The sequence below is a fragment of the Bison bison genome, unplaced genomic scaffold (assembly GCF_000754665.1).
Source record: "Bison bison bison isolate TAMUID 2011002044 unplaced genomic scaffold, Bison_UMD1.0 scf7180017864366, whole genome shotgun sequence".
NCBI lineage: Eukaryota > Metazoa > Chordata > Mammalia > Artiodactyla > Bovidae > Bison > Bison bison.
Genome location: NW_011494938.1, coordinates 3,113,260 through 3,126,616, shown reverse-complemented (window position 1 = coordinate 3,126,616; position 13,357 = coordinate 3,113,260). Strand labels below are relative to the sequence as shown.

At 38.4% G+C, this 13,357-nt stretch overlaps 1 protein-coding gene across 3 annotated transcripts in view; it reads right to left on the bottom strand.

The window, feature by feature from the left end:
• ATL2 (atlastin GTPase 2) overlaps positions 1-13,357 on the bottom strand; it is a 67,302-nt gene that overhangs the window by 30,517 nt on the left and 23,428 nt on the right. For all 3 annotated transcript variants that reach the window (XM_010855590.1, XM_010855587.1, XM_010855588.1), the window contains exon 2: positions 7,756-8,000. In XM_010855590.1, coding sequence (XP_010853892.1) covers positions 7,756-8,000 — 245 coding nt within the window. The remainder of the gene's footprint in view (positions 1-7,755; positions 8,001-13,357) is intronic.

The window sequence follows — 13,357 nt, the reverse complement described above, 5'->3', positions numbered from 1 at the left end:
GCATCACTGACTCAATGGACGTGAGTCTCAGTGAACTCTGGGAGTTGGTGATGGACAGGGAGGCCTGGCGTGCTGCGATTCATGGGGTCGCAAAGAGTCGGACACGACTGAGCGACTGATCTGATCTGATCTGATAGAGAGAAAACATTTAAAAAGTCCACTAAAAAGCTACTGGAATGAATAAATGAGTTAAACAAGATTTCAGGATAAAAGATCAATATAAAAATATCAATTGTATACTTACAACGAACAACCTGAAAATGAAATTAAGAAAACAATTATATTTATATCATCATCAAATCAGGAGTAAATTTAACAAAAGTATAAAAAATACAAACTACAAAACATTCTCCCCCCCCAAGCTGGATTTATTTATTTAAAGACGACCCACATAAATGGAAAAACATGCCATGTTCAAAGATCAAAGTGCTTAATATTCAGACAACATTACCCAAACTGATCTTTTAGATTCAATACAATCACCAACAGAATCCCAACTAACCTCCCATAGAATCAGAGAGACAGTAAATAAGATTATAGTTCCTTAGGGAGAGAGGCTGGGAGAAGAGGTTATAGGGGATAGGTGGGTTAACAGCTTAAAAGTACAGGGCTTCATATTTTTCATTCTGAGATGGTAAAAATGTTTTAAAATTTATTGTGATGATGATTATACAACTGTGAATATACTAAAACCATGGGACTGTATACTACAGGTTTCAAGTAGATGAAATTATATATTATATATGAATCATACCTCAATAAAGCTGTTAAAAGAAAAACAAAGTATCAAATACACTTAGTACATGAACTTAACAAAAGACTCCCAGCCATACAAAACCCACCCTATAACACTACAGAAGTCTAAGAGGAAAAAGAATGGTCCACTGGCAGTTCTGTTAAATGTCCATATACTACTGCAATGTGGCATAAATTGTTATTTTAACTTGCTTCTTAACAAAAGGATTACAGTGAACATTCTCTAAAGCATCTATAGAAAATACATCCTATTAACTATAAAAAGAAACGTTGCAAGAAAAAAAAATGTTTTAAGAGAAAAAAGAAATCTTGAACTAGAACTCATGAGTCAAACATCAAAATTGTCCCAGGGGGAATAGGGGAATGAAGCAGGGAGTTATTACTTAAAAAATTTCTTTCTCCTCCAAAAAAAGTTAGTATTAAGGAACTTGAATTCTATAAAACTGTTTTAACTCCCCAACTGTTTTAAAGCTGGTGTTTGAGTAATTAGTGCTTATGTATAACAGTATTATTACTTGAGATATTCTTCAAAAAATGACCTCATAAAGTCAATTATTTTAGAGAAAGTAAACTTTCACTTGCAAGAACAAATACTTTGGAGTAGGAAAAGGTCTACTGGAAAAAATAATTAATGCTCTCTCAAGTACAAAACTGAAATAAGTGATAACATAGGTATAATACTTTTGATATCACAAAACAGGCAGTACATACACTTGGGGCTTAAAGCTAGAAAGGTATTTCAAAGGCTACAGATGACGAAACATTTTCAGGGAACAAGCACAGAAACGCAACCAGGAAAGGCCCTCCTAAAGCATGGCAGCAAGGACTTTGAACAACGTATTGTAGCCTCCTCCACGTCATCTGTTTCTGATTCCTCTGGCTTTGGCAACATTTGGTGAAGCCTTCTAAGTGAAATTACACTAATTTTAAATCTGCATATGAAAGAACAGAAATATACAATTCAGAAATCAAGGGGGGAAAATCTAATATGCTAACAGAAAGAAAGTAGTCAATAGTCCACATAACCTCTATACCCAACTCTTTAGCATATTTTCAGCAGACAAAATTAGACCACCGATTTTTATTTTTCCTTACCGAATCTTAAAACTCTGACCAAGTTCTGCCTGCTTCTTACATAAGCAAAAATAGTAACAATATCAAATTTTCAATTTCACCAGTTTGTTACATAAGTTATATTCAGTGTATCACTTGGAATAGGTGAAATATTCAAAAGCAAATTCAGTTAAAGCAATAATTAAATGAATAAGCTATACTTCTACATCAAATCTGGCAATTTTATGAGCATATGAACCCGAACAAAGTGATGCCTTAAAATTTTAAAAATGCACATCTATCAGAATGGCTAAATGACAGTATTGTTTTATAAAATGTAAAGGAACTGTAAGTCTTTACACATAGCTGATGGGAGTACAAAATTGGTAAACCCACTATTGAAAAAATTTTGATCCTAACATTCCTACTCCTGGGTATAAACTCAACAGAAATAAGTGCTTACTTCACCAAGACTTTTATAAGAACATTCATCATAGCTTGATCCATAACAAACAAAAATTACCAACAACCCATAAGACTGTCAATTCAAATTCAGATCAGTTCAGTCGCTCAGTCATGTCTGACTCTTTGCGACCCCATGGACTGCAGCACACCAGGACTCTCTGTCCATCATCAACTCCCGGAGTTTACCCAAACTCATGTCCATCGAGTTGGTGATGCCATCCAACCATTTCAAACTCTGTCATCCCCTTTCCTCCCGCCCCAAATCCTTCCCAATATCAGGGTCTTTTCAAATGAGTCAGCTGTTTGCATCAGGTGGCCAAAATATTGGAGCTTCAGCTTCAACATCAGTCCTTCCAATGAACACTCAGGACTGATCTCCTTTAGGATGGACTGGTTGGATCTCCTTACAGTCCAAGGCACTCTCAAGAATCTTCTCCAACACCACAGTTCAAAAGCATCAATTCTTCGGCACTCAGCTTTATAGTCCAACTCTCACATCCATACGTGATTACTGGGAAAACCTTAGCCTTGACTAGACGGACCTTTGTTAGCAAAGTAATGTCTCTGCTTTTTAATATATTGTCTAGGTTGGTCATAACTTTCCTTCCAAGGAGTAAGCATCTTTTAACTTCATGGCTGCAGTCACCATCTGCAGTGATTTTGGAGCCCCCCAAAATTAAAGTCTGACACTGTTTCCATTGTTTCCCCATCTATTTGCCATGAAGTGATGGAACCAGATGCCATGATCTTAGTTTTCTGAACGTTGAGTTTCAAGCCAACTTTTTCACTCTCCTCTTTCACTTTCATCAAGAGGCTCTTTAGTTCTTCAATTTCTGCCATGAGAGGTGTCATCTGCATATCTGAGGTTATTGACACTTCTCCCAGTAATCTTGATTCCCAGCTTGTGCTTCATCCAGCCCAGCGTTTCTCATGATGTACTCTGCATGTAAGTTAAATAAGCAGGGTGACAACATACAGCCTTGACGTACTCCTTTCCGGATTCGGAATCAGTCTGTTGTTTCATATCCAGTTCTAACTCTTGCTTCCTGATCTGCATATAGATTACTCCAGAGGCAGGTCAGGTGGTCTGGTATTCCCACCTCTTTCAGAATTTTCCACAGTTTATTGTGATTCACATAGGCAAAGCCTTTGACATAGTCAATAAAGCAGAAACAGATGTTTTTCTGGAACTCTCTTGCTTTTTCCAAGATCCAGTGGATGGCAATTTGATCTCTGGTTCCTCTGCCTTTTTTAAAACCAGCTTGAACATCTGGAAGTTCACGGTTCACGTACTGCTAAAGCCTGGCTTGGAGAATTTTGATCATTACTTTACTAGCGTGTGAGATGAGTGCAATTGTGCAGCGGTTTGAGCATTCTTCAGCATTGCCTTTCTTTGGGATTGGAATGAAAACTGACCTTTTCCAGGCCTATGGTATCTTCATCCAATGAAATACTATTCAGCAATTAAAAAAACAATTACTGATACATGCAACAACATGAATCTCTTAGACTTAATATTAAGTGAAAGAAACCAGACATGAGCGCACACTTTATAATTACATTTATATGAAATTCAAAAGTAGACAAAACTGATCGATGGCAATTTAAGTCAGAACAGCAGTGGCTCCTGAGAGCTGGAAATAGTAGTAACTAGGAGAAAGAACAAGAGAGCCTTCTGGAGTGCTGAAAATGCTGTTTTTCTTTATCTGAGAGGCAGTGGTCACAAAAGTATAACTCAATGAAAATTCACTGGCTGTACTAAGGCTTACATACTTTGCTATATTTTATACCACAAAATAATAATAATAATAAAAGTGACCCTAGGAAGAAACTTATAAAAACATTATTCTTCCTCTACATACATTTCTTTCTTAGAAAGCACAAGAAACCAAGTTTTTTTTCATAGATTAACATTTCCAAGTCTTAATCTCAGATATTACTAGCCTTAGAGAAAAAAGTGAAACCAAGTTCAACATCCCATATACTGATCCTGATATAGTTGTGCTTTTGGGAAATTATATGTAGCAGCACATATAATCCTTAAAGATAGTTCCTACTCTTGATCTCTGGAAGAAGTTCTGGGAGCAGCTCTTAAAATGGAAAAGAATAAAAACTACAGATAACTCCCCTTAAAGTGCCACTAGCAATTATGATACAAACAGTCAAAACTCATACTTATTAAGCAAAGATACCAGTGGGCAGCAAGAAAAGTTATCAGGTATGTACTCCTGTCAGTCTCTTTCAATTTCTCAAGTAAACAATAAAAAGTAAACACTTACAAAAGAACAATTGAGGATAAGTATATAAATGGACCAAACATCATTTTACATAATAGTTTTTAGAATAAAGGCTTTGGCATCAAATTGCCTGGCTTGGAATCCCAGCTGTGCCACTTACTCTGAGTTTCATTCTTCAACTCCAAGCTGAAATACTAATACAACTCCATAGTGTTACTGTGAATACTGCTATTGCTGCTGCTAAGTCGCTTCAGTCGTGTCCGACTCTGTGCGACCCCATAGACGGTAGCCCACCAGGCTCCTCTGGAGAATCCCAGGGACAGAGGAGCCTGGTGGGCTGCCATCTATGGGGTTGCACAGAGTCGGACACGACTGAAGCGACTTAGCAGCAGCAATAGCAGTATTCACAGTAACACTATGGAGTTGTATTAGTATTTCAGCTTGGAGTTGAAGAATGAAACTCAGAGTAAGTGGCACAGCTGGGATTCCAAGCCAGGCAATTTGATGCCAAAGCCTTTATTCTAAAAACTATTATGTATAATATCTATTAAATGCTTAGTAATCAGAATACCCAGAAATCAATAAAGATTCAAAAACTGTTACGTGAAAAGATAACATGTGCCTCCTCATAGAAGAAAATATCATCTACGAAATGCTCTTGCCAAAAAGTCAAATCTGAGTCTGATCTAGGTTCAACCAACAATTTACAGGAAATTCACAAAACAAAAGAACAAGAAAACTGCACCAATGGGGTAAAATCAGCAAACCCAGACTGGGAAACTCTGTAAGACCAACAATCACATTTTTCAACAAATAAATTTACCAAGAAAAAGAAATGGAGGAAAATCTTAAAAGAATTAAAACCACTTTTTGCTAAAAATTATTAAGTACATGGGCATTCACTGTCTACTTTCATACATTAAAAATTGTTCACAAAAGTTTTTTAAAAAATAAGGAATGATTAAAAATAAATTAAAAAAATAAGAAACACTTAAAAAGGGAAGCAACTCTATAAAGGATCAAGAATCCTTACCTAGAACAGCTCCCATTACTTAGTGTTCAATATATCCCCAAAATTAAGTTTTACTAATTTAATTCTACTACATTAAGTTTCTACCTTCCTAAACTGATTCTTGAAATTGGAATCACTTTTATATGACCACTTGATCAACATTTTTCTAGCAATTCCTACTGTTAACAGAGTAACCTACTTTTCTTTGGAAACATGTGATTCAAAAATCAGCTTACTAAAACTTATTAAGATTATCCATTGACAAATGGATTAAAAAAATGTGGTATAATCATATAATGGAATACCAAAGTAACAAAAACAATGGACTATCACAGATGCAAAAACTTAGGTAGTTCACAGATATGTTAATGAATAAACCAAACATAAACCCATATGGTATGATTTCATTCATGTGAAGTTCAAAAACAGACAAAATTAGCCTGTGGTGAGAGTTCAGAACAGTGGTTACCTTTGAAGATATTAACTGAGAAGGCTACACTGTCTATTAGTTCAGAAATAACAAATATGACACATGTGTGGGCTGCTACTCCCCCTCTGAACAGCCACTACTAACTGATCAGAGATCAAATAAGAAATTGCACCTAAGGTGAAACTTGCTAGACAAGTGATCTAAGTTTCCTTCCCCTTCTAACGTTCTATCTGTCACCTACGTGGAATCAAACACACTTGCAGTGAACAGCCAGACACAGATAGATACAATATACACAAGCTAACTTAAGAAGTTAGAGCCTCAAAATACAGAAATTCATCATCTTTAAATGTAGTTTTTCTTTTTTTTTTTTTTTTAAGAATAAGTCATTATACATTTCTCTATTTCAGATGTAAAATTCTGGAAAATAATCAAGTGGAAAAACTTTACTGTATCTTTCTCAACTCCCAATTTCTGCAAAATAGTGTTCTTTAACATGAACTATATCCTTGATACTCAGGTGTATCTAAGTATGCCTGAAAAGATTCCTAGAAAAAGAATTCTGAAAAGCTTCCTGGAAAATCAACTAGGAATGTTTGCCTTATTACTTAATTTCAAGGCACATACACAGCCAGTTACAGATTTTACACAGAATTCGTACAGATGAACACCACGACAGATGTTTAGACAATTACGTAATTCTAAGTGTCACTTCCAGCACCTTCACGTGGCCTTCTGAACATCTAGCCTCTTCCTATAAAGCCGTTCCCCACTAAGTGTTCCACTCCAAAATTTCAATTCCTCCTTCTTAGTTCCTACCAAACTCTCATTCCCTCAGCCCAACTATTAGAAAAATATTCTGACTCAAGTCGGGGAGAAATTCTTTTTTTTTTTTTGCTTTTTTTCCAGGGAAGAAAGTTGAAGTCAGGGAAAGGGAAGGAAATAACAATTGTCTGGAAAATAACAACTGTCAAAAAGTGAAAATAGAAAGGGTGATTCATTAGTCAAAATAGAAAATAAGTGCTTACTATGGGCCAATTACTGTGCCAGGCACGAGAGACATGGTAATCAAGATAAGGCCACTCCTGACAGAGGTTACACTAGCCAGGAAAAATAAGTAACTAAAGTAGTATCAATGCAACACATGACCTGAGCCATACAGTCATAACATAGTCTTAGAAATCATGGAAGGCTTTCAGTGAAAAAATAAGCCAACAATACAGCAACATTTGAGAGAGAATATGGCATAGTCAAGGAACTGCAAAAACTACAGAGGTAAGGAATGAGGCTTAGAGATCATGGAAGGCCATGGAAGTCACTTTAAGGAACTGAATCTTACCTCAAAAAGAAAAATTCTCTAAAGGAGACTTATTTGAGGAGCATAAGTATACCTTTTCAGAAGTCTCTATCAGCCTACTTCACCCATTACTGCAAAGGTGATCAAGAAGGGGAAGGTGTGAGGAAATACAAAATAGGAGAGACTGAACAATACTCAGGAAATTTAAAGTACACTCAGACATTCTGAGTTAGAGTTACAATGCTTGGAACACATTGTACACAGGTGCTCAATCATATGCCTCAATATGTACTACCTGCAAAGAGGAATTATGGAGATGGGAGATGAAGAAGAATCAAGAGCTCAAACAAACTTACATTACTGTCTTAACTGAGAAGTCTTATCAAGAACTATATTTTTTAAAACTAAAGATACAGTTCTTACTGCTTTTTATCTATTATTTTTAAACAAGACTGGTTGGTAATTTTTGTGTTTAACTTGGTTCAATTTAAAAGACACTATTCACCTTGTTATACATATATCTAAGCATGAAGTCCAGCAGAAATGATTTCCCTTTACGGAAAGCTCCTGCCACAGACACCACTACTATGTTTAGGTCTCGTATGTGTTCCTGTAGTAATATCTGCTCCAAAGCTTCTTCATCAAGCTCAAAGTTATGGTCATCTTCATGTGCAAGGACAATCTGTACTGGACATGGTTTCTTCATAACCTCATCAGAGTTTACTAGGTCATCATCTTCATAATTCTCACCTAGAGTTAAAAAAGAGAGAAACAGGTTACTTTAATTCCTGCATTCTGAACTTTTTCCTAAAGGACCACAACTAAAGCAATATTTCAAATAACTTCTTCCCCATTATAGGTCATTTGGAAATAGTTACAAAAGTGATGCTCAAATACATACTGAACGTCTCACTCCCTCTGTAATATTAGGACCAAGAATACCAGTCACTTTCCTACTATATATACAGATAAGCAGCAATACTAAATATGGCCTCAATTAAGTCTTAACAGCTAAATGTGAGCAGCACTGTTCATGAACACTGTATTCAGCCATAAACAACTCCTGCTACTGGATGCACACAGAAACTATCAATTTCACCTAATAATTCAGATTCCATTCTTCCCCCCAGACTCACCTGGAAAAATTCCAAGTTACAAAGACTAAAATATATATATTTATTTATGTGTATGAATATATATAAATATATACATGTGTGTGTATATATATATATAATTGTTAGGATCCTAAAAAGTTTTCCAAAATGGCATATGATAAAGCTAATGGGTCCTAATTTAATAAAAGTTACCTAAAAGAATAGCCTTCCTTATTAAAACAGAGCACATGATTAATGTTTCAGTGGAAGACACAAGAAGGACAATTAGTGAGGGACAGAGTTTCGTTTGCCTCTAGGACCCTTTCTCACCAAACACCATAAATACCCTTTCAAAATTACATAACTCCTAAGAAACAGCTAGCTCAGTTGGTAAAGAATCTGCCTGCAATGCAGGAGACCCCAGTTCAATTCCTGGGTTGGGAAGATCCCCTGGAGAAGGGAAAGGCTACCCACCCCAGTATTCTGGCCTGGAGAATTCCATGTCCTATATAGCCCATGGGGTCGTAAAGAGCAGGACACAACTGAGCGACTTTCACTAAGAAACAGCTACATAAACTCTTTTGTTCACCCAGCACACAACAAGAAGTTAACCTTTGCAGAAGAACTTTACTGAATAGTGGTGGAAAAGTAACAATCCTAAAGTTTAGGTTTCTATTTTGTTCCGTTCTGTTTTTTTAAACCCACCTAATAGCTAGTGGTGGCCCAGTGGTAAAGAACCTGCCTGCCAATGCAGGAGACGCAGGTTAAATCTCTGCACAGGGAAGATCATCTATCTGGTAAAGGAAATGGCAACCCACTCCAGTATTCTTGCCTGGGAAATCCCATGGACCGTGGAGCCTGGCAGGCTACAGTTCATGGGGTCACAAAAGAGTTGGACACAACTTAGCGACTAAACAGCAAATGGCTAGTTTCAGAGGCTATGTACCATAATCCCTTGTCTGCCTTTCTTCCCTATCAACTGCTTGATCCCACTAGTACACTCCTGGGGGATCTTATCCTTTTCCCACATGAGTGTCTTTAAGAGACTCTCCCCCTCGAGCTTGTCTAAGTGCCAGTTTCCGATCTAAGGAAATACATAGCATCTACTACGTTCAACCCAATGACAGCCTCTCCTCTCAGAGGAGGAGACAGCCAGTCCACTGAGGAGTGGCTCATTAGTAGTGTGCCAATATCAGTCCACAGAGACACTATTCTCAGAGCAAAGATCACACACCCACTTTAATGAATTTTTAGTCTCTTTACAAAAAGAAACATCTAGCTTATGTGATTTCCAAAGATTATTAGAGACTTCAGGCTTCCCAGGTGGCAAAGTGATAAAGAATCCACCTGCCAATGCAGGTTCAATCACTGGGTGGGAAGACCCCCTGGAGGGGGAAATGGCAACCCACTCCAGTATTCTTGCCTGAAATATTCCACGGACAGGACAGCCTGGCGGGCTACAGTCCACGGGGTCACAAGAAGTTGGACACAAGAAGTGGAGCGACTGAGTATGCACGCACATTAGAGCCTTTACCTTCACTTTATGAGCCACATTTAATGTACAAAGTAAAATCAACACTATTTCAAAAGGTGCTGCAAACAGTAACAATACAAAGACCAAGCAATTTCAAAGACTTAGGGTGGCACTAGTGGTAAAGAATTTGCCTGCCAATACAGGTGACATAAGAGATGCAGGTTCGATTCCTGGGTCAGGAAGATCCCCTGGAGGAGGGCATGGCAACCCACTCCAGTATTCTTGCCTGGAGAATCACATAGACAGAGGAGCCTGGCGGGCTACAGTCCATAGGGTCGCAAAAAATCAAACACGACTGAAGTGACTTAGCGCACACACACACATACACACATACATAAAGACTAAGCAATTTCAAAGAATTTTAGAAAATAAAAGAAAGCAATATTTAATTAAAGAGGATATTACCACTGCTTGTTCCAATGCTATAAAGATATAGCCAGGTATGCTATCTGAATGCACAAAAAAAGTAAACTTCCCAGGAAAAGTCTAACACAGTTAAATGCCAATTTAATGTATCATTAGGTGAGTCTAGATAATTACCACACAGTATGCAAACTGTGTGATTAAAACCTTCTAAGCCTAATTAGTAGTTAAGAATGAAGCAGGAAGCAAAACTGTCTAGATATATGTCTTTTAACTTCTCTGTGCCTGTCTTCTCATCTGTAACATGGGGATAGTCACAGCACCGACCCCATTAAGTCATCAGGATTCAATGAGTTGAAATATGCTTAATACATAGTAAGCATTATATGTGCTTGTCATAAGGTGACAGTAAATGGCTCAGGGGTAAAGAATCCGCCTGCCAGTGAAGGAGACACGAGATGAAAGTTGGATCCTTTAGTCCGAAAGATCCCCTGGAGAAAGGAAATGGCAACTCACTCCAGTATTCTTGCCTGGAAAACTCCCATGGACAGAGGAGCCTGATAGGCTACAGTCCACAGGGACGCAGAGTCAGACGTGACTGAGCACACACTGCACTGTAATTTTAAAATAATCAATCCCATAGGAGAAGCTTTTATTTGCAACCTTAGAATGCTAAATCTCTGCAGTGACCTTTAATTGACCAGTGTCGCTATGTAACATCACCATCTACCCATTTGCAGGTACACACCTGAGGCCTGTCCATGATACATTTCTCCTTTTCCATACCCCTAAATCTAACCAAGGTCCTAAATCTGTCTTCACTCAAAATCTCTACTGATACCATCTGTATTCTCATCACCACCATCTGTCAGGGAAATTAAATAAATAGTCTTGTTTAGGCTTCAGAGACAAAGCAAAGTAGACCTCTGACCTAGCTTCCAAACTGCCGGGACACTGCTTGGTCTGTGAGTGACCTAGAGTGACTGCCTGCTGTGAGTGCAAGAGTTGCAGACAAAAGGGGGGAAAAATTTTGAGATGGCTGAGCCCCTGAAGTGGGCCTGGCCAACCAAGCCTCAGGCTTAACAACATTCCAAGTTTTACAAGACAAAACAAACAGCATTAACAGGAAACTAGGCTTGCAATTGGAAAAGACTCTGATGCTGGGAGGGATTGAGGGCAGGAGGAAAAGGGGATGACAGAGGATGAGATGGCTGGATGGCATCACCGACTCGATGGACTGAGTGAACTCCGGGTGTTGGTGATGGACAGGGAGGCCTGGAGTGCTGTGATTCATGGGGTCGCAAAGAGTCGGGCACGACTGAGCAACTGAACTGAACTGAATGTTAGCTAGATGATTCTCTAATAAATATTTGTATTATTTATTTATATATAATGAGTGGCTTATTTTGTTTAATAAATCCTTTAAACTTGAGACAAAAGTGAAAGCAAAAACACCATCCTAGCTCACTTAAAGTGGAACCAAACTGGTCTCCATTCTCGCCCCCTTCTCCAATCTAATCCTCACAGAGTAGCAACTACTAATAATATTAAATGCACTAGTGATTAAGTTACTCTCATTAAAATCACCGTTACAGAGGATTAACAGCTAAAATCGTACACGTGCCTCATAAAATCCTGTTCAATTCAGTTCAGTCGCTCAGTCATGAACGACTCTTTGCGACCCCATGGACTGCAGCATGCCAGGCTTCCCTATCCACCACCAACTCCTGGAGCTTGCTCAAACTCATGTCCAACAAGTCGGTGATGCCATCTAACCATCTCATCCTCTATCTGCCCCTTCTCCTACCTTCAGTGTTTCCCAGCATCACGATCTTTTCCATTGAGTCAGTTCTTTGCATCAGGTGGCCAAAGTATTGGAGCTTCAGCTTCAGCATCAGTCCTTCCAATGAATATTCAGGACTGATTTCCTTTAGGATGGACTGGTTGGATCTCCTTGCAGTCCAAGGGACTCTAAGTGTTTTTTCCAACACCACAGTTCAAAAGCATCAATTCTTTGGCGCTAAGCTTTCTTTATGGTCCAATTCTCACATCCATACATGATTACTGGAAAAACCATAGCTTTTGACTAGACGGACCTTTGTCATAAAACCCTGTACTCACTGCCAAATCTCTCCTGCCCCATTTGGTGCTATTTCCCCTCCGTAAACTACAAATAGACAAGCTAGCCTTTTTCAGAGCCTTATGCCACTAAGCTCTTTCTAGACTCATATTTCACCATGCTATTCCTCTGTGTGGAATGCTCTTTCCCATGCTGTTCCCCTAATTAATCCCTTACGCCTCAGTTTAAACGTCACTGCCTCATGAATGTCTTCTCCCAAGGTTCCCAGTCCCCCCACAAGCCCCCACATTCTATGCACCTGTCATTTGCATATGTATGTCAGTGCTCATTTATTATATGCCCCCTAGATTAGCAACCCTTGCGGAACACCCTCAGCTAGTTTCCCACTGTAACCAGAAAATAGAGGGGAAAAAAATCTAAGTTCCTGATCACAGCCTCCACAGTTCTGGGCAATCCAGCCCTCCTGCTGTTCCTTGAATAGGCCAAACCTGTTCCCTACCTTAAAATCTCTGTCTTGTATTCTTCCCCATCTGGAAAGCTCTGTCCCTGGAAATTCAAGTGGCTTGCTTCTCCATCATTTAGGTGTCACTGCAAATGTTATCTCCTCCATGTGGCTTTCCTTAGTCACTCTGTCTAAATTACAGATCCTACCCATCACTTTACCAGAACAGGGTTTTTCTCCCCCAGAGCCTTTTTCAGTATTTAAAAATGACCTTTTTTCATTCATTTACATGTGTACATCATTGCACCCCCTCCTGCATAGAAGGTGCAGGCCACCAAAAGAAGGATCCTAATCACCCTGTTGACTACTCTTGCTCTTAGCATTTAGAAAACTGCTTGGCACCTAGCAAGTGTTTAATAAATATTTCTTGAAGGAATGAAATGTACATATTTTACTCAGGAGTTTTACACATGCCCCTTCCCACCCATTTTATAAGGAAATTTAACAATCATATAATTAGTTTGGGGAAATACTTCTAGCAACTCAAGAGTAGTATATTTATCACAAAAATCACAAATAAAAGTACAAAGATCT